This window comes from Podarcis raffonei, chromosome 10 (assembly GCF_027172205.1).
Source record: "Podarcis raffonei isolate rPodRaf1 chromosome 10, rPodRaf1.pri, whole genome shotgun sequence".
Lineage (NCBI taxonomy): Eukaryota > Metazoa > Chordata > Lepidosauria > Squamata > Lacertidae > Podarcis > Podarcis raffonei.
Genome location: NC_070611.1, coordinates 72,008,185 through 72,034,885, shown reverse-complemented (window position 1 = coordinate 72,034,885; position 26,701 = coordinate 72,008,185). Strand labels below are relative to the sequence as shown.

General features: G+C 47.0%; 1 protein-coding gene across 6 annotated transcripts in view; it reads left to right on the top strand.

Moving 5' to 3' along the window:
- The window catches only part of NRF1 (nuclear respiratory factor 1), a 76,861-nt gene that overhangs the window by 19,959 nt on the left and 30,201 nt on the right, over positions 1 to 26,701 (top strand). For 3 of the 6 annotated variants that reach the window (XM_053404604.1, XM_053404603.1, XM_053404605.1), the window contains exons 4-9: positions 10,626 to 10,752; positions 13,047 to 13,187; positions 17,868 to 18,074; positions 19,132 to 19,176; positions 19,964 to 20,158; positions 22,138 to 22,239. In XM_053404604.1, the coding sequence (XP_053260579.1) occupies positions 10,626 to 10,752; positions 13,047 to 13,187; positions 17,868 to 18,074; positions 19,132 to 19,176; positions 19,964 to 20,158; positions 22,138 to 22,239 (817 nt within the window). The remainder of the gene's footprint in view (positions 1 to 10,625; positions 10,753 to 13,046; positions 13,188 to 17,867; positions 18,075 to 19,131; positions 19,177 to 19,963; positions 20,159 to 22,137; positions 22,240 to 26,701) is intronic. The other 3 variants (XM_053404607.1, XM_053404606.1, XM_053404608.1) reach the window with 3 other exon arrangements.

Sequence of the window (26,701 nt, the reverse complement as noted above, 5' to 3'; positions counted from 1 at the left end):
CAATGTGGCCCTAGGTAGTCCAAGTCAGTGGTCATCTCTGCCCCCTTGCGGGAGTGAATCCCATAGTTTCACTCTATGCTGTCTTGAAGAAGTATATCAGGTGCTCAGGGTCAAGCGCTTGACAAGACCCAACTCCCCATGACTTAAAAGGATGGCAACCAGCCAGGGACAAATGGCCTCAATATACAGTGGAAGAGTCTCGTAGTTTCCTTCAATAGCAGTTTGTCCAGGCTTGAGTAAGCCTTGCAGCAGGTAGAGGCATGGGACCGGTTCTCTGAAGTCCTGTTTCCCAGGACCAGGAGAATTTAGGCTTGGAAGTATCCTTGCACTTCCCTCCACCTGCCTGCGATTCCAGCAGTGTAGAGTGTTGGGAATCAGTGACCCGTGGTCTGAGCCCCATAGTGCCCGGTGCTCCACAGCCATCTTTCAACCTCCAAGTTTCAGGACGAAAGGTGTGATTTCTCCCTCCCTCCCGCCTCCACCAGCAGGATAAAGTCTTGGAACCTCCAGGGTCACCATCTGAGCCAGATTGATGAATGAGTGACCCATCGTACGTCCTTCTTCCCCATACCTATAGAGCCATGGATGGGGAACCTGTGTCCCTCCAGATTTTGCTGGACTATAATTCCCACCCACTCCCCTGACCATTGGCTGTGCTAGGAGGGGGGGTCTGATGGCAGCTGGGGTTGTTGAACTTCTGGGTGGGGCACAGTTTCCCTAGAGGCTGTTAATGTTGTATTTTAATCTTGTTTTTAAGTTGTATTTCCATCAATTTGTTTTTATATCGGGCGTTAGCCACCCTGAGCCCGGTCTTGGCTGGGGAGCGTGGGGCATAAATATTTTTTTTTAAAAAATAATTATTATTATTAGAGTAGTCATCTACAGGTAAACCACATGCTGTAGCCAAGGTTTGTTCCGTGACTTGCCACTTGTCTGTAGCAGACAAAGCACAAGCCTGGGCTCGTGTGCAACATGCTAATCCAAACCATGGCATAGCTCATAGCAGCACATCGCTAGCAGGACCAGAGGACGAGTAAAGCAGCCGCCATTTCCTCTCTGGGAGTCTGTACACTCATGATGAGCCTTGAATTGGCTTTGTGTCATGTGCAAACCGGGCCACTGTGACTTGCTTCGTTCACCCCATGTTGGCCTTAGCATTTAATTTCCTGGTATCTATCTGCCCATGACAGCAGTCATGAAATTAAAAGACGCCTGCTTCTTGGGAGAAAAGCAATGGCAAAGCTAGACAGCATCTTAAAAAGCAGAGACATCACCTTGCCAACAAAGGTCCATATGGTTCAAGCTCTGGTTTTCCCAGTAGTGATGTATGGAAGTGAGAGCTGGACCATAAAGAAGGCTGATCGCTGAAGAATTGATGCTTTTGAATTCTGGTGCTGGAGGAGACTTTTGAGAGTCCCATGGACTGCAAGAAGATCAAACCTCTCCATTCTGAAGGAAATCAGCCCTGAGTGCTCACTGGAAGGACAAATCCTGAAGCTGAGGCTCCAATACTTTGGCCACCTCATGAGAAGAGAAGACTCCCTGGAAAAGACCCTGATGTTGGGAAAGATGGAGGGCACAAGGAGAAGGGGAAGACAGAGGATGAGATGGCTGGACAGTGTTATTGAAGAGACCAACATGAGTTTGACCAAACTGCGGGAGGCAGTGGAAGACAGGAGTGCCTGGCGTGCTCTGGTCCAGGGGGTCACGAAGAGGCGGACACGGCTAAACAACAACAGCAGCAATCTGCTCATGTGCCATAGGCCCAGTGGCAGAGGAAGCCGCTAGGGTGCCTGGGGTGGCGTGCCCATAGGGCTCACCGTGGGGCCTCCAGAGTCTTCCTGCCTCCTCCCACTCAGCTGCCCTACAGCTTGGGGAGAGGTAGCAGGCGGACCATTTGGGCAGCACAGACCCTGTGCGTGCTTAAGCCACTGTGTCTCCCAGAAGAGACACGTGGCTTGGGTACACTGCAGGCCCTGCGGTGAGTGCCGCCCGGCATTTTGTCACCCCCCTCGGTGGTGACACCTGGGGCGGCCCGTCCCTACCGCACCCCCTTTTTCTGCCCCTGCATAGGTCTCTTCTCAAAAGGCCTGTCTGGAAGTGCATGCAAAATGGGGTTGCAGAGTCAGGCCTTCACAAAAGAGGAGGAACGTTTTGCTCTTAGTGACTCTGGCGTTCTCCTCTCAGCCTCGCCTGTGGATATCCTTGAGATTTCCTTCAGGGATGCTGCAAAGCGTGGCACACAGCCAGAACTTTCCAAATTGGGGCCCGGGAGAAAAGCTCGATCTGTAAGATCTTTCTTCTCCTGCCACTTTCCTGAAAATGGCTTCGGGTAAAACACTGCCGAAGAGTGAGATGAGCACAGCCAGAAAAGCCTTGGCATTCAACTTAGTGGGAATTGTGCACACCTGAAATTTCAAACCGTTGTGAATGCCGTAATGGTTGCACTCCCCTTCGATAGTTGCATGTCAATGCGTCTTCTGGAGCTGGAAGTCGCAAGGTGATGACCCAGTCACTCTTGGGTCTGTGGGATGATGCAAATTACGGCCTCTCTAGGAATGCGCATTGCAGCGTCTCAAAGAAGAAAGAAGTTAGCTGCTAGTTGAGAACGCTTCTGTTCCCATGAAAGGCTCTCTTCCTCTAGGGGCACTCTGATGCAACGTTCAGCTGGGCAGATTCATTTCCCTCGGCCTGCTGTTGCAATGTGTTGCCGAGTCTTGCTCAACGTGGCTTGGTGCCGGTGGGATTATTCCAGCAGGTTTGCAGTCCCAGGGCTTCTTTCCTCCCTCGTGGAGCGTGCATAAAAGTTTTTGGGCACAATTTGAATGTCCCTCCCCACCACCACCACCATTTAAAAAAGTTTTCTTCCACTCTGTTCTTAGTTTCATCAGACAATAGGTCGCAGAACTTTGTTCTTTCTGATAGGGCTGGACTGCTCAGGGTGGGGGAAAACCTTGCTCAAAATTATTATTATTAGTATTATTATTATTATCTATTCCCCACCCATCTGGCTGAGTTTCCCCAGCCACTCTGGGTAGCTCCCAATTGAGTGTTAAAAACAATATAGCAATACAGCAATAAAATTCAAATCTAGGGGAGTGGCACAGATTTGCAATTCCAGTGACCACAGCCTAAAAACTGGCTGTTCCCTGACTGAGAGCTTCCACCCCATGGATTGACTTGCTGTGATTGGTTAGAGCGTGGTGCTGATAACCCCAAGGTTGCAGGTTCAATCCCTGTAAGGGACAGCTGCATATTCCTGCATTGCAGGGGGTTGGACTAGATGATCCTCAGCGTACCTTCCAACTCTTACGATTCTATGTGCTGCAGAATGTTTGTGAATGCTGACACCGCTCAGAGGAAAGGCAGTCACAGGAGGCAGAAAAATCAGCACAACTGATGCAGTGGAAGTGAAAGGTTTGACTGAAGGAGAAGTAGTGGAGTCTTAATGAAATCCATAATCCACACCCCCAACTCCTGCTTGTTGTTGTTGTTTCATCGTTTAGTCGTGTCCGACTCTTCGTGACCCCCTGGACCAGAGCACGCCAGGCACTCCTGTCTTCCTCTGCCTCCCACAGTTTGGTCAAACTCATGCTGGTAGCTTTGAGAACACTGTCCAACCATCTCGTCTTCCATCGTCCCCTTCTCCTTGTGCCCTCTATCTTTCCCAATATCAGGGTCTTTTCCAGGGAGTCTTCTCTTCTCATGAGGTGGCCAAAGTCTTGGAGCCGCAGCTTCAGGATTTGTCCTTCCAGTGAGCACTCAGGGCTGATTTCCTTCAGAATGGATAGGGTTGACCTTCTTGCAGTCCATGGGACTCTCAAGAGTCTCCTCCAGCACCAGAATTCAAAAGCATCAATTCTTCGGCCTTGCCGTGGCGAAGGGGCTTGAATAACTCAGAGAAGCTATGAGCTATGCCGTGCAGGGCCACCCAAGATGGACAGGTCATAGCGGAGAGTTTTGACCAAACGTGATCCACCTGGAGCAGGAACCGGCAAGCCACTCCAGTATCCCTGCCAAGAAAGCTCCATGGACAAAGACAATGCCTGCCGATTTTAGCCAAATCATGACTCTCCCTGTGGTCTCTCTCCTGCCCTCCTTTGAGCTGTGGAAGAAAATGGTCACAGAGACTAGGGGCAGGAAGTGTGTGCATGGAGGCGAGGGAATAAGCGGGGCTTGAGGGCCATAATGGCTGAGGCAGGGGTCAGCAAACTTTTTAAGCGGGAGACCGGTCCGCTGTCCCTCAGACCTTGTGGGGGGCCGTACTATATTTTGAAAAAGAAAAAACATAAGTATAAAAACACAGCCCTACCTGGGGATACTGGGGACTGATCCCAGGACCTTCTGCAAGGCAGATGCACTGAGCTACGACCCTTCCCTATTTTCGCCCTGTAGTAACAAACAAAAACAACACCTCCCACAGTTTAAAAAGACATCTATTGATTAATTAGTCCAGGGGTCAGCAAACCTTTTCAGCAGGGGGCCAGTCCACTTTTCTTTGGGGAAATGAACAAATTCCTATGTCCCATAAATAACCCATAAATTTTAAATAAAAGCACACATTCTCCTCATGTAAAAACACCAGGCAGACCCCACAAATAACCCAGAGATGCATTTTAAATAAAAGGACACATTCTACACATGTAAAAACACGCTGATTCCCGGATCGTCCGTGGGCCGGATTTAGAAGGCGATTGGGCTGGATCCGGCCCCTGGGCCTTAGTTTGCCTATGCATGGGCTGTCGTCAGCAGGTTAAAGACCTGGAGGGAGATGGGGAAATGCTCATATGGGGCCAAAGAAGAGGAAGAGGATGGGATGCAGAAGGTTTAATTTTTTTTATGCAGCCAAGTTTGAAATGCCAGGTCTTCATACTTCCAAAAACTAGATCATTTTATGCTTTATTCTTAATCCGGGTCTCTCTCTCTCTCTGTTGTGTTAAGCAATTTCAAAAAATATTTTTGTTACTTTAAGTGAGATGGGAAAGCAGCAAAATGCAAGGATAAGGCTGTCAGCGTCTAGTAGCCACGATAACTGTGCAATGTTTCTGAATCCCAGTTGCTGGAAACCATTTTAGGAATTCCTTCCCCATCCAGGGAAGCAAAAGGAAGAGATTTGGTTTGTACCATGTGGCCACCGTTCAGGTCTGTTGAGAGGACCAGTGCTAATTTGTATATGCGGATTTGCATACAAGTTGCTCTTTTCATGATTTGCACCCTGTTTTGCATGCACGTGATGGGGCCTGGCCATAGCTTGTGGGTATACATCGGCTTTCTGTGTTCCTGTAGTGCACCAAAAATCAGTTTACATAATCGGCTGTCCTCAGATAGCGAGGGCTAACCTCAGACTCACTGTGCACATTTGCAAGGTGAAAGAGGCTTAGAAGAGAGCCAGCAACCTCTGGCGAGATCTGGAGCTCTTGCACCCCCAAATTAATGCTCCTGGGTTAAACCACAGAGCCTAGGGCTTGCTGATCAGAAGGTCGGCGGTTCGAATCCCCACGACTGGGTGAGTTCCCGTTGCTTGGTCCCTGCTCCTGCCAACCTAGCAGTTTGAAAGCACATCAAAGTGCAAGTAGGTAAATAGGGACCGCTCCTGCGGGAAGGTAAACGGCGTTTCCGTGCGCTGCTCTGGTTTGCCAGAAGCGACTTAGTCATGCTGGCTACATGACTCGGAAGCTGTATGCTGGCTCCCTCGGCCAATAAAGTGAGATGAGCGCTGCAACCCCAGAGTTGGTCACAACTGGACCTAATGGTCAGAGGTCCCTTTACCTTTACCTTTAAGTAAGAACGAGATGGGTGTGTGCTTCATATTCTCCTGCAGAAACATGGCAATTTAGAAAGTGGTGCATTTATTATAGCCCTGGGGATATAATAATAATAAATTATTTGTACCCCGCCCATTTCACTGGTTGCCCTAGCCACTCTGGGCGGCTTCCAACATATAAAAACTGTAATAAAACCTTAAACCTTAAGAAGCTTCCCTGTACAGGGTTGCCTTCAGATGTCTTCCAAAAGTTGTATAGTTACTCATCTCCTTGACATCTGATGGGAGGGTGTTCCACAGGGAGGGAGCCGCTACCGATGATGATGATGATAATAAATAATAATAATAATAATAATAATAATAATAATAATAATTTTTTATTTATACCCCACCCTTCCCAGTTCAGAAAACCGGGCTCAGGGCGGCTAACAACAAATTTAAAACACTTAATTGATGCAACAAAAAACAGCATAAAATACAGTATAAAATGTGAATAACAATAAATTCAGAATTCAAAAATCAATTTGGGGGAAAAGCCATCCAATAAACATTGGATGATCACCAGGGCTAGCTGGCTAAATTAGTCCTGTTTGGGTCAGCGAGGAGACCAGGGGAGAATTATCTGTGGGATCCCAGAGCAGCTAATCTTCATAAAAAGGGGAGGGGGAGGGAAGGAAGGGGAATAAAAGATCAGGCTAAGTTCAAATTGAAAGCCAGGTGGAATAGCTTCCAGGTGGAAGTTAAATCCTGCAGGGCTCTGGTCTCCTGGGACAGAGCATTCCACCAGGTCGGAGCCATCACTGAGAAGGCCCTGGCCCTGGTGGAGGATAATCTCACTTCCTTAGGGCCCAGGACCTCTAAACTATGATTATTCATGGACCTTCAGACCCTGTAGCTTCGCTTCTCTCAGTGAGGGAACCAACAGAAGGCCCTCAGTGCTGGATCTAGCAAAAGACTCCTGTCTGAAATTCTGGAGAAGCTTCTGCCAGTCAGTGTAGATGGTACTGAGGTAGATGGACCAATAGTCCGACTCTGCATAAGGCATCTTCCTGTGTCCCACTGCAGGCTATTCCCTCACAGTTTTTTTAAATACATGGCTCTGTGGGAGATGCGGGTGGCGCTGTGGGTTAAACCACAGAGCCTAGGACTTGCCGATCAGAAGGTCGGCAGTTCGAATCCCGGCGACGGGGTGAGCTCCCGTTGCTCAGTCCCTGCTCCTGATAACCTAGCAGTTCGAAAGCGCGTCAAGTGCAAGTAGATAAATAGGTACCGCTCCGGCGGGAAGGTAAATGGCGTTTCCGTGCGCTGCTCTGGTTTGCCAGAAGCGGCTTAGTCATGCTGGCCACATGACCCGGAAGCTATACGCCGGCTCCCTCAGCCAATAAAGCGAGATGAGCGCCGCAACCCCAGAGTCGGCCACGACTGGACCTAACGGTCAGGGGTCCCTTTACTTTTACTGTATCTTTAATTTGTGCAGCAGACCTGTGAGATAAGCCAAGCTAGTCTTATTACTCCCCATATTTTGGAGGTAGAGACTGAGGCCGTGAGATAGGAGATTGCCTGAGACCACTGTGTGAGTTCATGGCAGAGCCAAGACTTGAACTTGGCACCTTATGTCTCTCCTAGCCCCTGCGCAGCCCTAACTCTCTTCTCACAGAACACTTAGCAGGGAAACACCTGGGCTTACCTGAGAGCTCCTTGTTTGCACAGAGAGGGGTGCTTTTTGCATGATGGCTATCCTGGCACTATAAACAACCTTTTGCCACTTTATTTCCTCGTATCTCCCTTTAAGCATTCTTTTGAGCAGGGAGACATGTTTCCCTTGGGGAATTTGAAACAGGTTTCTGTCCTCTTGTGCCCTGGCCATTTTATCCTGAAAACAATCCTATGTATGAGGTAGTTTAACCTGAAATACGGTGACCAACTCAAGGTTATATTGTAAACGTGGAGACTGGGTATTTTGTTTGCTCGTTTCATGAAGTTTACATAGATAAAAACAAACAGAAACCTCAAAGTGCTTTGGAAAAAGAATTAAACAATAAGATGAATAGCAAAAACAAAACATTCAAAAAATTTAAACCAGCAATAAAGGAAAAACACATCCGCATTCTATAAATCTGGGTAAAAAAAATGTTTTTTAGCCGGTGCTGGAAAGAGTACAGTGAAAGTGCCTGCCTGATATCAATATAGATGATATTATTATTGTTATTATTAAGCATTTTTCATCTACAGAAAAAGGTGATACATAAGAACCCACTCCCATCACTGGGTTGTGCTAGTCATATTCAGAGTGGACCAATTCTGAATGGACAGACCTGGCTAACTAAGGTTCATTGACATGGATTGGTCTACCCAGAAGAGAATTTAGCTGGATGCGACCCAGCCTATTTGCATGCAACCAAATAGGTCACAAATCCTGCCACTGAAGCAAATCCTTCATTTAATTTGTAAGATAAATTACATTATTCGTTGCTGCCTTTCAAAACCTCGTAAACCCATATTGGTGTTGCTCCCCTCCACTCCAAGAAAGAGCAAGTTCTTCACACCATATTCAACAGAAGCTGACCAATTTGCCATAAACTTGTCCAGCTTGTTGTCCCTTATCTCTAGTTCTGACAAAATGAGTCAGCTTAGCTGTTAAGGGGAGCTCCCACATTGACTCCTGTCTTCCACTGCCTCCCGCAGTTTGGTCAAACTCATGTTGGTCTCTTCGAAAACACTGTCCCACCATCTTGTCCTCTGTCGTCCCCTTCTTCTTGTGCCCTCCACCTTTCCCAACATCAGGGTCTTTTCCAGGGAGTCTTGTCTTCTCATGAGATGGCCAAAGTCTTGAAGCCTCAGCTTCAGGATCTGTCCTTCCAGTGAGCACTCAGGGCTGATTTCCTTCAGAATGGAGAGGTTTGATCTTCTTGCAGTCCATGGGACTCTCAAGAGTCTCCTCCAACACCGTAATTCAAAAGCATCCATTATTCAGCGATCAGCCTTCTTTATGGTCCAGCTCTCACTTCCCTACATCACTACTGGGGAAACCATAGCTTTAACTAGATGGACCTTTGTTGGCAAGGTGATGTCTCTGCTTTTTAAGATGCTGTCTAGGTTTGTCATTGCTTTCCTCCCAAGAATCAGGCGTCTTTTAATTTCATGACTGCTGTCACCATCTGCAGTGATCATGGAGCCCAAGAAAGTAAAATCTCTCACTGCCTCCATTTCTTCCCCTTCTATTTGCCAGGAGGTGATGGGCCCAGTGGCCATGATCTTCGTTTTTTTGATGTTGAGCTTCAGACCATGTTTTGCGCTCTCCTCTTTCACCCTCAATAAAAGGTTCTTTAATTCCTCCTCACTTTCTGCCATCGAGGTTGTGTCATCTGCATATCTGAGGTTGTTGATGTTTCTTCCGACAATCTTAATTCAGGCTAGGGATTCATCCAGCCCAGCCTTTCGCATGATGAATTCTGCATATAAGTTAAATAAGCAGGGAGACAATATACAGCCTTGTTTTTAAGATAGGGTTAGACAAATTCATGGAGGGCTATTGATGGCTCCTAGCCAGAATGGCTCTTCTCTGCCTCTGCAGCAATGCTTCTGAATACCAGTTGCTGGAAACCAAAGAGGAGAGAGGCTTGTTTGGCTTGCGTTTCCCCACTGGCATCTGGCTGGCCACTGTCAGAACAGGATGCTGGACTAGATGGGACATTGGTCTGGTCCAGCTGCAGGCCCTTCCTATGTTCTTATTTATTTATTAATTAAATATTTTCTTGATTTACAAAAGTGTTTGCAACCTCTCTCTCTCTCTCATATTATTCCCCCCCCCATGTAACATTTTTACAAATCAGTTTCATTTGTTGAGACATTAGGAAGAAAAGGGGGAAGAGGTGGGGGGGAGATGGGGGGGGCATGTCGGGTGACGATGTTTCTATTGTACTTAATATACGTGGGGTTTGGGATTGGCAGAAATGACGAGCAGAATCCGTGACCAGGGAGAAGAGTCGGCTGAAGAAGATTGGAAAAAATTTAAGGACTATTTACAGAAATATTGCAAAATTAAGGAAAGTTAAAGGGTGTTGGATTGAAATTGAGTGGTTTCTAGCTGTAATGAAACAGAGGAATATAGATGGGAAATAAGGATTTGAAAAATAAGGTAATATTATAAGCTGTAATGCTTTAAGTGAAGGATTTGCTGCACAAATAACTTTAATTGGGATATGAGGAAGAGAAGTACGAGGAGGTCTGAGAAATTTGTTATTGAAAAGCATGATTTATGAACTATATGTCTTTTTTTAATGTTTTTGTTTGTCCTGTTTTTGTTTGTTTGTTCAAAAAAACTGGAAAATTTAATAATATATATATATATATATATATATATATATATATATATATATATGTATATATATACACATACATACGTGGGGTTTGGTGGCAGCGTTGCTTGTGCAGGTTCTCCGCTGTTCGTTTGTGTTCCTTTGGTGGTGAGAGGTTGGGGTTGGCTTATGGTGTGGCTGTTCATTTGTGGTTGGCTGAGGTGGTCTTTGTTTTCGTGTCTGAGTGGGGTGGGTGTGTGTTTTGGATCAGGTTCGCCATACTGATTTGTTGGTGGATTCTTGTCATTGTCCTGTTGGGCTGTGTATGTGATAAAGGGGAGCCATACCGGGGTGAAGACGTCTTCTTCTATTTGTCCCCGTTTCAGTTTATTGGTTAATTTTTCCAGTAGGGCTGTTTCCCATACTATTTGGTGCCATTGGTCCATGCTTACTCCTGACAGGTCTCTCCAGTGTCTGGCTATGATGCTCTTCCTATGTTCTTGTGTATAGTGAGATGTCTGTACGGGGAAATAACTTCTTTTCTTTTTGGCCCACTGAAACAGGAAGCTTCGTGCCACGCTGGACGAATACACCACACGTGTTGGACAGCAGGCCATTGTTCTCTGCATCTCACCCTCCAAACCCAACCCTGTTTTTAAAGTGTTTGGTGCGGCACCGCTAGAGAACGTGGTAAGGCTTTGAAGTGCCATGCAGGATTTGCTCCTGGGGTTCTTACTTATTTTTACTTACGTACAGTTGCGCAATTTTCGGGTTACGGACGCGCCAAACCCGGAAGTACCAGAATGGCTTACTTCTGGGTTTTGGTGCATGCGCAGAAGCACTAAATCGCGCTTTGCGCATGCTCAGAAGCACCGAATCGCGTCATGTGCAGACGCGGTGCTGCGGGTTGCGAACATGCCTCCCGCACGGATCACGTTCGCAACCCGAGGTTCCACTGTACATCATCCTGAGATGCTTAATTGCTGCTTAATTACGTTACTTAAAATGTGAGGAGATTAGTGGTAATGTACTGTTGTTTAGCTTTGAATGAGGAATTAGTATTCCCACACATACCCCAGTGGTTCTTTTTTTGTTGGGTTATGGTGGCTCACAGAACTGTAGAGTTGGAAGGGACCCCGAGGGTCATCTAGTCCAACCCCCTGCTGCATTGCAGGAATCTCAGCTAAAGCATCCATGCCAGAGGGCCACGCAACTTCTGTTAGAAACCTCCAGGGAAGGAGAGTCTAAGAGCTCTCCTGGGAATTGCAACTCACGTCAGTTGCCCACTTGAGACAGCTGAAAATTACCAAGGCCCACAAAAATGCAGAGCAGGGGCAGAGTCAGTCATAAAATGGAAGCAGATGGAAGCAGACTTTGGCGTAACCAACAGGCAGTTACCAACATCAGTTTCTGCTGGTATCTAATCCATCTTTCGAAATTGCTAAATTCTTTGCTGCAGCCAAACAGACGTTGGGAAACTGGTATCACTTCGTCTAGTCCCTTCGTCACATTTGGAACTTACCCAGCAATGAAGTACTTACTAAATGTGGTAATTCAGTTTTGTTGAATTAATTAAACCAAAATAGCTTTAATTGGGTTTTGAATAAAAGCGCAATTAATAGTTTTTGCTTTGAAATTTATTGTGCTATTATGTTCCTAAGTGGGCCGTGCAGACCGCTATTCTGAATACAGTAGTACCTCGGGTTACATACGCTTCAGGTTACATACGCTTCAGGTTACAGACTCTGCTAACCCAGAAATATTACCTTGGGTTAAGAACTTTGCTTCAGGATTAGAACAGAAATTGTGCTCCGGAGGCGCGGCGGCAGCAGGAGGCCCCATTGGCTAAAGTGGTGCTTCAGGTTAAGAACAGTTTCAGGTTAAGAACAGACCTCCAGAACGAATTAAGTACTTAACCCAAGGTACCACTGTAATTCCTTTTTATAGGAAAGTGAAGGGGGTGCTGGGGGTGAGTTTATGGAACCAAGGGGGCGTTGGACCAAAAAATTTGGGAACCAGTGGGCTGCATTGTTCCTGACTCAGCTCCTAGAGTCCTAGTTAGAGGGGAAGAAGGACCATTAGCAAGATAAAAGATGAACAAGTGAACTAAAGAAGTGAACAAATCATGGGCTGATCCCAAAGATGCCTGAGAATTATCTCCTCGCCCAGCTTGTCTGCCATCAGTGCTGGTTTTGACCTTTAAAGCCCTATACGGCTCAGGACCCTCGTACCTACGGGACTGCCTCTCCTGGTATGACCCATGGAGGACCTTGCGGTCTTCAAACAAAAACATCTTGGAGGTCCCAGGCCACAGGGAGGTTAGGTTGGCCTCAACCAGAGCCAGGGCCTTTTCAGTACTGGCCCCGACTTGGTGGGAACGCTCTGTCCCAAGAGACTAGGGCCCTGCGGGACTTGACATCTTTCTGCAGGGCCTGCAAGACAGAGCTGTTCCACCAGGCCTTTGGCCAAGGCACAGTCTGACCCCCTCCTTTGGCCATCCTCACAGAACTCTAGCCCAATGGTTGCCATTAATTTGATTTGAACTGATTTTATAATGAACTGATTTTAGAATGTTGTATTATTTTACTTTTGTTAGCCGCTCTGAGCCCGGCTTCAGCTGGGGAGGGCGGGATATAGATAAAATTTTATTATTATTATGGTCTTCACTCTCAAGGGATGTGGACCTCCAGCAAGGGCTGGTTCAAAAGGGACCCAGAACAGACACGCAAGCAGCTGTTTGGGACAGTCCTGCCCCTCCTCCAGACTTCTCTGGAAATCCTCGTACTGCTCCTCTCGCTGGTGTTGCTCCGAGTTTCATCATCATCTCCCTCGCATGCCCTCCTGGTCTGAGGGCTTTGGGGCCAGTGGGTATTTTCATCTGGCAGCTGGGGCGTTGTTTTCAACCCCCCTTCCCGTTACTTAGCACCCTCTTCTCTCCTGTTGCTCTTCGCCTTGTTTACCTGAGCCCTTCCGATTCCCCACAGGTGCGCAAGTACAAGAGCATGATCCTGGAAGACCTGGAGTCCGCTCTGTTGGAACACGCACCTGCGCCGCAAGAGGTTAACTCTGAGCTGCCCCCGCTTACCATCGACGGGATTCCGGTCTCTGTGGACAAGATGACCCAGGTAAGCAAGTAGAAAAGGTGGAAAAAGCCATTCAGGGGAGCTTTGGTTGTCTCCAGCCTATTGATTTTTCCAGCGAAGAATCTCTAGCCTCAAAATCTCTCCCTCTTGCCTACTCTGTCGCACACACAACTCCTCCGAGACACACTTAAATCTTTCTCCCCAGGGGATACTGCAGTGACTCTGCTAAACGGTACGAGATAAGGTGTTCCCATTGATGCTGACTTTTCTACAAAGTGTGGGAGAATAACCAGAGCCAGAGGCAATATTTTTGTCAGCCCACCTGCCTGGGAGCACCTGTTTGCTTTGCTCCTTTGCGCAGCTCATTGGACACATGGCTTGCTCATAACACCCGTGAAGGATTGCAGAATCAAAGAATTAGAAGGGAACCTAAGGATTATCTAGTTCTTTCTTTTTTAAAAAAATATTTTTATTGGTTTTTAACATACAAAATTATAAAACATACCACACAATTTATCACAAATACATTCTTATTGGACTTCCATCAGCACCTCTGATAATCCTCCGTCTTAATCCTAACTTAATTTCCTAACTTAATATTGCCTTTACATTCTTAACATATCACGTCTCCTTCTCCATTTTTGCAATATTTCTAATATGATTCCTCACAGAACTTCTTGCAAACCCAGAAACGTCGTCTGGTCGTCACAAATACTTTTCAAATAATCCGTAAATTTACTCCAGTCTTCGGTAAACTTCTGGTCCCGCCGGTTTCGGATCCTTCCTGTTAGTTTGTCAAGTTCCGCATAGTCCATTAATTTCATCCTCCATTCTTCCATCGTTGGTAATTCTTCTTGCTTCCATTTTTGGGCCAATAGTATTCTTGCTGCTGTTACTGCATATAGAAAAAGCTTACATTCCTGGATTATCTAGTTCAACTCTGTGCAGTGCAGAAATCACCAAAGAATCCCAGACATGCCTCTCCAACCTCTGCTTAAAAATCACCTGTGAAGGAGAATCCACCACCTTCTGAGATTACCTGTTCCACTGTTGAACAGCTCTTACCATAAGAAAGTTCTTCCCAATGTTTAGTCGTAATCTCCTTTATTGTCATTGGAATCCATTGGTTCGGTTCCTCCCCCCGGGAGCAGCAGGAAACAAGCTTGCTCCATCTTCCGATATTTGAAGATGGCTGTCATGTCACCTCGTAGTGTTCTCCTCTCCAGGTTAAACATACCTGACTCCCCCAACCTTACGGGGTCCTTGCCACGGGATCACATTCACCCAGTGCTTTTCCAGCTGCAGTGGCTCCCGGTGGAGTACAGGGTCAGGTTTAAGGTGCTGGTTTTAACCTTTAAAGCCCTATACGGCCTAGGACCCTCGTACCTACGGGACCGCCTCTCCTGGTATGTCCCACGGAGGACCTTACGGTCTTCAAATAAAAGCATCTTGGAGGTCCCAGGCCACGGAGAGGTTAGGCTGGCCTCAACCAGAGCCAGGGCTTTTTCGGCCGTGGCCCCGATCTGGTGGAACGCTCTGTCACAAGAGACTAGGGCCCTGCGGGACTTGACATCTTTCCGCAGGGCCTGCAAGACAGAGCTGTTCCACCAGGCCTTTGGTCAGGGCGCAGCCTGACTCCCTCCTTCGGTAATCCTCACAGAACTCTAGCCCAATGGTTGCCATTAATTTGATTTTGAACTGATTTTAGAATGAATTGATTTTAGAATGCTGCGTTCGAGACCAGGGAGAAGAGAAGGTGGAAGAAGATTGGAAGAAATTTAAAGACTATTTACAGAAATACGGCAAAATTAAAGAAGTTTAGAAAGAGACTGGTATTAAACAATTTGACTTTTGCAAAAGCTGTTTTTAAGATTGTGTGTAATATATTATTATGAAAAAGCAGGTAATGTTAAATCAGAAGGATTTGCTAAAATAACAAATTAAAATAGAATGCAAAAAGGGAGGCGAGAGGAAGTCAAAGGAACAAGTTAATGAAAGGACATTTTGGGAAGTTTAATTTTATGTGCTGTTTTTTTCCCTTTTACGTGTTTGATTGTTCATCTTTCTTTCTTGTTTCGTATTTTTTCTTTTTTGTATTTGTGTAGTGTGTAGTGGTTTGTGTTGTTATTGTTATTGTTATCGTTGAGTTTATTGTTAAAACCTCAATAAATATATATTAAAAAAAATATAGAATGCTGCGTTACTTTTATTGTTGTTAGCCGCTCTGAGCCCGGCTTTGGCTGGGGAGGGCGGGATATAAATAAATTATTATTATTATTATTATTATTATTATTATTATTATTATTATTATTAGTTCCTCAGAAGGCTTGCTTTCTAGAGCACTTTGGCAGAGCTTGTGACTTCTAAGTCAGAAGCACCCAGTTCAGTTCTTAACATCTTCAGTGATAGGACGTTGCACAGGGCAACGCCGAAATTAAAATTGAGGCTTGAGGTGACATTGTTTCCCTGTTTAGGGAAGTTTTAAATATTTAATGTTGTATTGTTTTTAACACTCGATTGGGAGCCACTCAGAGTGGCTGGGGAAACCCAGCCAGATGGGCGGGGTATAAATAATAATAATAATAATAATAATAATAATAATCATCATCATCATAGGGTCTTCAGCGCTGCACTTGGTTGACATGCATTGGCCCATCCCCATAAGGCTTTTGGAAGCAAAAGGGCCTCTTTGGTCATGGGTTCAAGCCCCACATGGGACAATAGATTCCTGCATTACATGGTCCCTTCCAGCTCTAGGATTCTATGGTGAGGTGATGATCTCCACTCTTGTTATGGTGGCAATTAGAGAGGTCCTCGTGCCTGAGCAGGCCGAGATGCAGGGCTCCCCGTTGATTGTTTCCCTGGTGGCTCCAGAGCCCTTAACAAGCACTTGCAAGTGGCTCGAAACCCTCGGCTCCCGAGGACCGCTAATTAATCCATCTGGAAACGAGAAGCAGTTATTGCAATTGCAAAGCCGCACGCTACTGTTCTTGGACCCCGTGGCGAAGCTGTTATATTCTTGAGCTGTGGTCCTGATCTGCTCGCTGCATCTAGCTTGTCCTTCTTCCTTGCTCTAGTTTTCTTTGTGGTGGCTTTTGCTTTTTGGGGGGGCACGGGACGGGACAAAAAGTTTGCAAAACCGAGGCATCACCTTCGAAATGAAGCATTCAAATGAACCACGTTCATTCAAACCCAGCATGTTTGCATACATTTTAGTGGTTGGCATAATTTGAATCTGTGTTTTTGTTGTTGTTTTGGGGTTTTTTTTGCCCACAGCGTTAATAAAGCCTGGTGGTGTTTACATGGCACATCCTTGTGTAAGCGTGTCTCCTTTCAGATGGATGCTTCCTCATCCGTCTTGTTCACTTTCGGTTGCTTAGACATTCTGCGGTCTCATCCCTGGGATATTTATACGTAATTGCTAGACGGTGCTATAGTGCCATTTGCATAGCTGCTGCGCCCATTCATAGAACATGCAGAGAGACCTCACTGAAAACAGCCCATCCTTTATCTAATAACTATAATAAGGAAGTCAGGGAGAGCCATCCCAATGCCATACTCCAGCTGCTTCACGCAATTGCCAAGGAAAGGTCCCTGCTCTCTGCATGGTGCTTGCAGTCTAAAATAGACAGTAGGGAAATAATAGAAGCCAAAGTGAAGAATTATTATTATTATTATCATTATTATTATTACCCCGCCCATTTGGCTGGGTTTCCCCAGCCACTCTGGGCGGCTCCGAATTGAATATTAAAAACACAATACAGCATTATACATTAAATAAAAATAAATAATAAAATTTTATTTATATCCCGCCCTCCCCAGCCAAAGCTAGGCTCAGAGCGGCTAACAACAATAAAAGTAACGCAGCATTCTAAAATCAATTCATTCTAAAATCAGTTCAAAATCAAATTAATGGCAACCATTGGGCTAGAGTTCTGTGAGGATTGCCAAAGGAAGATTGCCAAAGGCCTGGTGGAACAGCTCCATCTTGCAGGCCTTGCGGAAAGATGTCAAGTCCCGCAGGGCCCTAGTCTCTTGGGACAGAGCATTCCACCAGATCGGGGCCACGGCCGAAAAAGCCCTGGCTCTGGTTGAGGCCAGCCTAACCTCCCTGTGGCCTGGGACCTCCAAGATGCTTTTATTTGAGGACCTTCAGGTCCTCCGTGGGACATACCAGGAGAGGCAGTCCCATAGGTACGAGGCTCCTAGGCCGTATAGGGCTTTAAAGGTTAAAAACTTCCCTAAACAGGGCTGCCTTCAGATGTCTTTTAAAAGTAGGATAGTTCCTTATTTCCTTGACATCTGTTTTGGATGATATATCGATATATCGCCCATCCCTAGTCAGTATCGAAAATTGCAATCTTTCAGGATCATTGCAGTCATACCTAGCAAAAAATGTTCTTCCTATCTAGAACCAGGCTATGAAATCCCAAATCTCTTGGAAGGCCTCTGCTGTGGCTCTGAATTACTCTGGCTCTGAATTTTCAAAGCAAAAGCTGGTGATACAGGTCAAATATTCAGGGCGTGTGATGATAATTGGTCACCGTGCCCCTGACCCAAGTTGAAACTGGGGGAAACGGCCCCTGCTGAACATGATCTGTTCTCATGTGGACTGAACCCAGCCATTCCTTTAGAATTTTGTGTATTCAGTGTCCCAAGCTGCTCCTGGGACGTTGATTTCTGAATGCTGATTGATTGATTGACTTTTTTTTAATGCCACAGGCACAGCTGCGGGCCTTCATCCCCGAAATGCTGAAATATTCGACGGGCCGCGGCAAGCCGGGCTGGGGGAAGGAGAGCTGCAAGCCCGTCTGGTGGCCCGAAGACATCCCGTGGGCCAACGTCCGCAGCGACGTCCGGACTGAGGAGCAGAAGCAGAGGGTGTGTGTTGATGAAAGTCCTCTTGCTTCAGCAAAGGGCTCTGACTTGGTATGACAAGTGGAAAGGCTTAGCTTATAGATCTCTGTTGGGGAAGTCTGTGAAGTGCTTTGGGACCAAAATAGCCTATAGATCAGGTAAGAACACAAGAGGGTGGCCATCTCAGCTCCAGCCAAAGGTGCTCAGCTCTCTGTTCCCAGTGGGTTCAGCCAGGCACCTCAGGAATTTGCAAGCGTGGCATTTATGGGAAGAGGCCCTTCCTGGACTCAGTCCCCAGCATCTGGTTCCCAAGAGGCATATGAACTATGGACGCAATTGGTTACATTCCTGGCCATCTTGGCTTCCAGCCGTTAATGACCTCTCCTCCAGGAATTTACCTCTCTGTTTTTTTAGCAGCTGTTACACCAGCAGCCATCAGAGCACATCGCTGTGCATTGAATCCCGCACGTTTCTCCCTTAGCCTCCAGCAAAAGCCTTGGTATTCCCTGCTTACTTAAGCCAGTCTTTCAGATCTGGAAGCTGAATCCCAGCCTGCTTCTGGAGATGCAAAACTGAAATAAATAAAAGCAGCCACGGATTACGCTCTGTGGGAAAGCGCAGAACGTTTCTCTGTTTTACAGTAGTCTTATCGTGCCTTTATAATTCAGCAAACTGTTCAAGACAGCTCACAATCCAATGGGAAGCAACAATAATCTTAAGACAATTTCAGAATGCACTTAAAAGCAAACTGCAACACAGCGGATAAAATTAGCATGTGATTAAGAATAATAATAAGAAGAAAGCAAATAAATTCTTTGTCCAGCACCTACGAACTTATCAAAGCATGTGAATTGCCCTTGGGAGAGCATTCCAACTATTGGGGGCCACAACCGGAAAAGGCCCTGTCCCTACTTGATTTCTTAGCAAGGTCATGTGGGAGCAGAAAGCCCTTGGGCTACCCGAGCCCCAAGCTCTCCCTTCTGGGCAACTTTCCATCGTGGGCCACAAGCCAGTGGTGGGTGGGGCCAGAGTCAGCTGTGGGCGGAGCAATTGATGTAAATTGTTACCTTTGTAAAGGAGGCTAGTTTCAACACATGCACTCGGACACCCCTTTCTGTCCTCCATCCAGGGAAGCAAGGAGCATTGCGACAGCTCGAGGACACATCACAGCCAGGTAAAAAAACTAAAATTTGAGGGAGGGCTGGCAGGGGATGTAGCTGGGGAAAGGGGCGTGGCCTGGGGAGAGCCACGAGGACCACAGAGTGGGGCATATTTGGCTCCCAGGCCAGGCGTTCCCCACCCCAGACCAGCACATCCAGACCAAAGCAGGGTGGTCCCAGTTGCCTCCAGTCTGTGGCTGTTCGGGAAGATTCTGCCCAAGAAGGAAAAAGGCCTTCTGAACGCGCCTGTCTGTCCACTCTAATCCCAGAATGGAGAAAGCCATTCGTTTGTCCTGGTTTAGTTAATGCAGTTAAAATTCAGCAATTTTCACAATTGCTAATGTGGGCTAGAGCCACCCTTTCCACACCGTAGGTTAGCTAGTGGAGTTGCAGTGATTTGGGGACCCATCGCTAGTGGTTTTTCATGAGACAATGCCTTTGAGTACCATTTGCTGGGGGTCGCAGGTGGGCCAGATGCTGCTGAGCTGAGGTTCTGCTTGCAGGCTTTTCTGTGGGGGCACCTGGTTGGCTGCAGTGCGAACAGGGTGCTGGGCTAGATAGGCCTCTGGCCTGATCCTGCCGGCCCGTCTTGTGTTCTTAATCTTGCCCCCATTAGAAGTACATTTCTGTTTCGAAAGCTCTTTATGGAGTAAAGTTTACCAGAGATCCCATCACTCAATTTAAGGGATATTTCAGAGCTTGGTTACTTCATTGTTTGTTTTGCTTCTGTTTTGCTTTTGTTTTTTTAATGGGATATGGTATCCCTGAATGTGCCTCTTCTCTCCCTCTTTAATCCGGCAGGTGTCTTGGACTCAGGCGCTGAGGACCATTGTCAAGAACTGCTACAAGCAGCACGGCCGCGAAGACCTGCTCTACGCTTTTGAGGATCAGCAAACACAGCCTGCGACAGCAACACACAGTATAGCACACCTGGTCCCATCCCAAACCGTGGTCCAGACCTTCAGCAATCCCGACGGCACAGTCTCTCTCATCCAGGTGAGGATTGCAGCAGCACAAAGAGGGTCCCAGGCTTCAGTTTGGCCTGGAAGCTTTGCATTCTGGCCCCAAACACCTGCCCCTGAAGCACAGGAGCCAATTCTTGTTGTTATTTTATTGCACTGCATTGATGATATCCCACTTTTTCTCCAAGGAGCTCAAGGTGATGTACATAGTTTTCTCTCTTCTCATTCAATCCCCACACAACCCTGTGAGGTAGGTTAGGCTGAGAGGCAGTGGCTGGTCCCCAGGATCACCCAGTGAGCTTCACGGCTGTGTGGGGGTTTGGACCTTGGTCTCTTAGATCCTGGTCTCTTAGGTCCTGGTCTCTGTCCCAGCTCCTGCAGTTCGAAAACACACCAGTGCAAGTAGTGCTGTGGCGAGAAGGTAAACAGCATTTCTGTGTGCCCTGGTTTCTGTCATTGTGCCAGAAGCGGTTTAGTCCTGCTGGCCACACGACCCGGAAAGCTGTCTGTGGACAAACGATGGCTCCCTCGGCCTGAAAGCGAGATGAGCGCCGCAACCCCAGAGTCACTGTTGACTGTACTTAACTATCCAGGGGTCCTTTACCTTTTACCTTAGGTCCTAGTCCAATTCTAACCAGTACACCACACATCCCAGTATGTTTCTGAGCACAATTCAAAGTGTTGGTGCTGACCTTTAAAGTCCTAAACGGCCTCAGCCCAGTATACCTGAAGGAGCATCTCCACCCCCATCACTCAGCCTGGACACTGAGGTCAAGCTCCGAGGGCCTTCTGGCGGTTCCCTCGCTGCGAGAAGTGAGGTGACAGGGAACCAGGCACAGGGCCTTCTCGGTGGTGGCACCCGCCCTGTGGAACGCCCTCCCACCAGATGTCAAATAGAAAAACTACTACCAGACTTTTAGAAGACATCTGAAGGCAGCCCTGTTTAGGGAAGCTTTTAATGTTTGATGGACTATTGTATTTTAATATTTTATTGGAAGCCGCCCAAAGTGGCTGGGGAAACCCAGCCAGATGAGCGGGCTATAAATAAATTGTTGTTGTTGTTGTTAGCTCTCTTACAGTTCCTTAGTACTGTGCAAACAATATTCTGTGTCATGTCACCCCAGGGTCGAACTCTGGCAAATAGCTCTAGGCCTGATGAGTTCTGGCCCTGAATAATAGGAATCATTTTCCAAAATACTTGGTTGGCGTGCAAAGAGACGGAAATTATTCATTTTTGGAGGAACAAAGGGGCTGCGGTCTCTTCCTCAGGAGCTAGAGCACTTGTGTGTTTGTGCTATGTCATAGTTTAGCTTGGTGTGATGTGCAGCCAACCTGAATCCAGAAAATTGTCACCCCTGCTTTGTTTAATTGGTTTCTTGATTTACTCACAACTGACCTGTCTCATGGGTTTCAGTGTGACTAAAGCTTTCTCTGGGCTCTAGGCCTTGTAGCTATTGTGTAGAGATCATTGACCTTTGTGCCGATATTGTTGTTGTTTAGTCGTTTAGTCGTGTCCGACTCTTCGTGACCCCCTGGACCAGAGCACGCCAGGCCCTCCTGTCTTCCACTGCCTCCCGCAGTTTGGTCAAACTCATGCTGGTAGCTTCGAGAACACTGTCCCACCATCTCGTCTTCTGTCTTCCTCTTCTCCTTGTCCCTCCATCTTTCCCAACATCAGGGTCTTTTCCAGGGAGTCTTCTCTTCTCATGAGGTGGCCAAAGTCTTGGAGCCTCAGCTTCAGCATCTGTCCTTCCAGTGAGCACTCAGGGCTGATTTCCTTAAGAATGGAAAAGAATGTGCCAATATATTTTATTTTTCCCCATATAAATAAATTTTGAAACCCACAGCTCGGCTGCAGGGCTTGGGACCAAGCTAGAAATCTGAATGAGCAGGGAGATACGTATTGTTTCTTTAACTTGGACCGTGTGATGCGTATGATCATAGCCTAAGAAGCAGGCTGACTCAAAAGGCAACCTTGGGTGGCATCTCGCTGACTACCGTTGTGTGTTGCAGGTTGGCACAGGAGCTACGGTAGCGACCTTGGCAGATGCCTCCGAATTGCCCACCACCGTTACTGTCGCACAAGTCAACTACTCTGCAGTAACCGACGGAGAGGTGAGTGGCGATGCTGACTGGCAAGGCCTGTGCTCAGAGACGGGGAATGTCATGGTAGATCACATCCTGGAGATTCACATGGAAAGTGTTTCCGCAAGCTCGCGTGGCCGATCATAATAAAGGTCCTGAACCCGCACGGCAGCTAGGCTGCTTTGCCTCCCTCAGGGAGACCAGATCAGGCGCTGGGCAGAATCCTGACCTCCCATGCACCAGCTTTGACAGGTAGGTGGAGCTGCCCAAGTGTCAGTCCCTTGGTGTCATTAGGATACCGTGGTACCTCGGGTTACATACGCTTCAGGTTACACACTCTGCTAGCCCAGAAATAGTGCTTCAGGTTAAGAACTTTGCTTCAGGGTGAGAACAGAAATCGCGCGGCGGCAGCAGGAGGCTCCATTAGCTAAAGTGGTGCTTCAGGTTAAGAACAGTTTCAGGTTAAGAACGGATCTCCGGAACGAATTACCGTATTTTTTGCTCCATAAGACTCACTTTTTCCCTCCCAAAAAGTAGGGAAACGTGTGCGTCTTATGGAGCGAATGCAGGCTGCGCAGCTATCCCAGAAGCCAGAACAGCAAGAGGGATCGCTGCGCAGCAATCCCTCTTGCTGTTATGGTTTCTGAGATTCAGAATATTATTTTTTCTCGTTTTCCTCCTCCAAAAAGTAGGCGTGTCTTATGGTCTGGTGCGTCTTGTAGAGCGAAAAATACGGTAAGTACTTGACCCGAGGTACCACTGTATTGATGAGTGATGACTTCAAAGGTCCGCTGTCGGGCAAGGGCTGATTATCAGTTGGTGGTCCAGCTCTTGCAAAGGCACAGGGCTTCGTAGGCGCTGCTGATTGGCGCCCCCTGCAGCTTTGGGTGTCAGGTGTCGGGCAGGTGGACACGGCCTAGCGAAAACCACCTGTGAGCCAAATGTGGAGGCCTGCTGGACCGGATGAGCAGGGCTGATTGAATCTGACTTTCTGAAGTTTAAGTCATTTTGCTATGTGCAAAATGGCTGCCATTAGAGATTGCTGCTTCTTTTTTTAAAGTAGAAAAGTGATTGGTACATTTTTTTTTAATTTAATCATTTTTTCAATACAAATGACTGCAAAAGACACATACAACAAAAACCACAATAACACTAATATCACAATTTGACAATTCAGATTTGAATACATTGATATACCTATGACCACACCTTTTTAACAATATTTCCCCACCTCTCTCTCTCCTCCCCCTACTTCCCACCACTATCCGCCTTATCGCTTAAATATTCCTTCCAGATTTCTTCATATTTATCTATTCTTAATTTGCATCGACATGCAATTTGTTTGTATGTAGCTAATCTGTCCATAGGGACGTGGGTGGCGCTGTGGGTAAAACCTCAGCGCCTAGGACTTGCCGATTGCATGGTCGGCGGTTCGAATCCCCGCGGCGGGGTGCGCTCCCGTCGTTCGGTCCCAGCGCCTGCCAACCTAGCAGTTCGAAAGCACCTCCGGGTGCAAGTAGATAAATAGGGACCACTCCGGCAGGAAGGTAAACGGTGTTCCGTGTGCTGCGCTGGCTCGCCAGATGCAGCTTGTCACGCTGGCCACGTGACCTGGAAGTGTCTGCGGACAGCGCTGGCTCCCGGCCTATAGAGTGAGATGGGCGCACAACCCTAGAGTCTGGCAAGACTGGCCCGTACGGGCAGGGGTACCTTTACCATTACCATTAATCTGTCCATATTATCAACCCATATGCTGATTGGAATCTTTTTGCGGCTCTTCCAATTCATCAAAACAAAGGGGGGTTTTTTTGCTTCTAATATAGCACGATACATCCATTAATTTTTTTTACCCCTTGTAATCTCCCACATTACATTTTATAAAACGGTTATTTTTACATTACGTCCACCTGGATGTGGACCCACAAACAGCTGTGCTTGGCATGGGGGTTAGGGGGAAGGTGGGGTTAATGGTTTGTTTTTGTTTTTATTACGTATTTTGTGTTTTTTGTCTTGTGTTTTTATGTTTTGAACTGCCCTGATGAGATCTAAGGATGAATGGTGGTGGAATAATAATATGAGAACGAATGATTCAGTAGAGCCCTTTTACTTGGATGATGGACTCAAGAGCATCCTGATCAAATTTGCAGATGACACCAAACGGGGAGGGGTGGCTAACACCCCAGAGGACAGGATCACACTTCAAAACGACCTTGACAGATTAGAGAACTGGGCCAAAACAAACAAGATGAACTTTAACAGGGAGAAATGTAAAGTATTGCATTTGGGCAAAAAAAATGAGAGGCACAAATACAAGATGGGTGACACCTGGCTTGAGAGCAGTACATGTGAAAAGGATCTAGGAGTCTTGGTTGACCACAAACTTGACATGAGCCAACAGTGTGACGCGGCAGCTAAAACAGCCAATGCAATTCTGGGCTGCATCAATAGGAGTATAGCATCTAGATCAAGGGAAGTAATAGTGCCACTGTATTCTGCTCTGGTCAGACCTCACCTGGAGTACTGTATCCAGTTCTGGGCACCACAGTTCAAGAAGGACACTGACAAACTGGAACGTGTCCAGGGGAGGGCAACCAAAATGGTCAAAGGCCTGGAAACGATGCCTTATGAGGAACGGCTAAGGGAGCTGGGCATGTTTAGCCTGGAGAAGAGAAGGTTAAGGGGTGATATGATAGCCATGTTCAAATATATAAAAGGATGTCATATAGAGGAGGGAGAAAGGTTGTTTTCTGCTGCTCCAGAGAAGCGGACACGGAGCAATGGATCCAAACTACAAGAAAGAAGATTCCACCTAAACATTAGGAAGAACTTCCTGACAGTAAGAGCTGTTCGACAGTGGAATTTGCTGCCAAGGAGTGTGGTGGAGTCTCCTTTGGAGGTCTTTAAGCAGAGGCTTGACAACCATATGTCAGGAGTGCTCTGATGGTGTTTCCTGCTTGGCAGGGGGTTGGACTCGATGGCCCTTGTGGTCTCTTCCAACTCTATGATTCTATGATTCCTCTGGGTTCCGATTTTTGCACATAGTGACCGGTATAGGTCAAAAATTTGCTTTACGTATTTCATGAAGAACTAGCCAGGTGGATCTATCAGCAATATCCATTTCCACATCAGCTTCCAAATACCATCTAAGGTCTCGTTTTCTGCTAACTCTCTTGGTGTTAATCAGTTGACTTTGTTGCAGTGGTTATTGATTGTTTTCTCAATGCCATCCTTGCACAGGGTACTCTACCCTGACGGCAAGGAATAATAGATATGCAGAAATATGGCTCCCTGCCTCCAAGCCCATTTGCACAGTGGATATGCTTCAGCTTCATTTCAGCTGGGGCAGAATTAGGAGGGTTAAACAGAGGCTTCACAAAGGTAGCATCACATAGGTCCGGGGTCAGCAAACTTTCTCAGCAGGGGGCCGGTCCACTGTCCCTCAGACCTTGTGGGGGGCCAGACTATTTTTTGAAAAAAAATAATAATGAATGAATTCCTATGCCCCACAAATAACCCAGAGATGCATTTTAAATAAAAGGAAATATTCTAATGTAAAAACGTGCTGATTCCTGGACTGTCTGCGGGCCGGATTTAGAAGGCGATTGGGCCGGATCCGGCCCCCGGGCCTTGGTTTGCCTACCCATGACATAGGTGTTCTGGCAGAGGCAAAGCGAGCGACTCGGGGACTGGAAAGCCCAGGCTGGGGAAGCAAATACTAACTTCCTTGAACATTTGGGTGTGGGGAGCTGGGAAGAACAGACTCCTTTTGGAGAGAGGGAGAGGCCTGTTCTCTTTCTATTGGACCCAAGTCCAAGTCTCCAGGCCTCTGTGTCAGGACGGAGTGGCGAAGCCCCGCGTTCTCTGGAAAGGGATAGGATTCTCAGGGCAATAGGTGGCAGCACAAAAACAGCTCTTGTTCCCAGAGACGCCGGCATTTGCATTTGAAAGGCCGGCTAGAAACTGGTTGTTTTGTTTTTGGAGATTTCTGTCCCTGAAAATTCCATCTGATGCATCAAAGGGGGTTTCAGGAGACAAGCCCCTCATTGTCTCTGTGAAAGCGGGCACCTTCCACCTTGCCTAATGTATTTGCTTCCTGTTCCGAGCATGTGAAGATACGAAGTCACTGCCTCCTGCCATTGAGTCTGGCCACAGCCTGTTCCTTGCCACGCTGGCTGAATAGAATAACCAACCAACCGCTAGCTGCCACCTCCTTTCCCCAGCACCATTTATTCATTGTGAAATACATTTACAACGTAAATACAATACAAATACAGCGGTACCTTGGTTCTCGAACTTAATCCATTCCGGGAGTCTGCTTGACTCCCGAAACCGTTCGAAAACCAAGGCGCAGCTTCCGATTGGCTGCAGGAGCTTCCTGCTCTCAACAGAAGCTGAGTCGGATGTCCGGCTTCCCAAAAACGTTCGCAAACTGGAACACTTCCAGGTTTGCAGCGTTTGGGAGCCAATGTGTTCGATAACTAAGCCGTTCGAA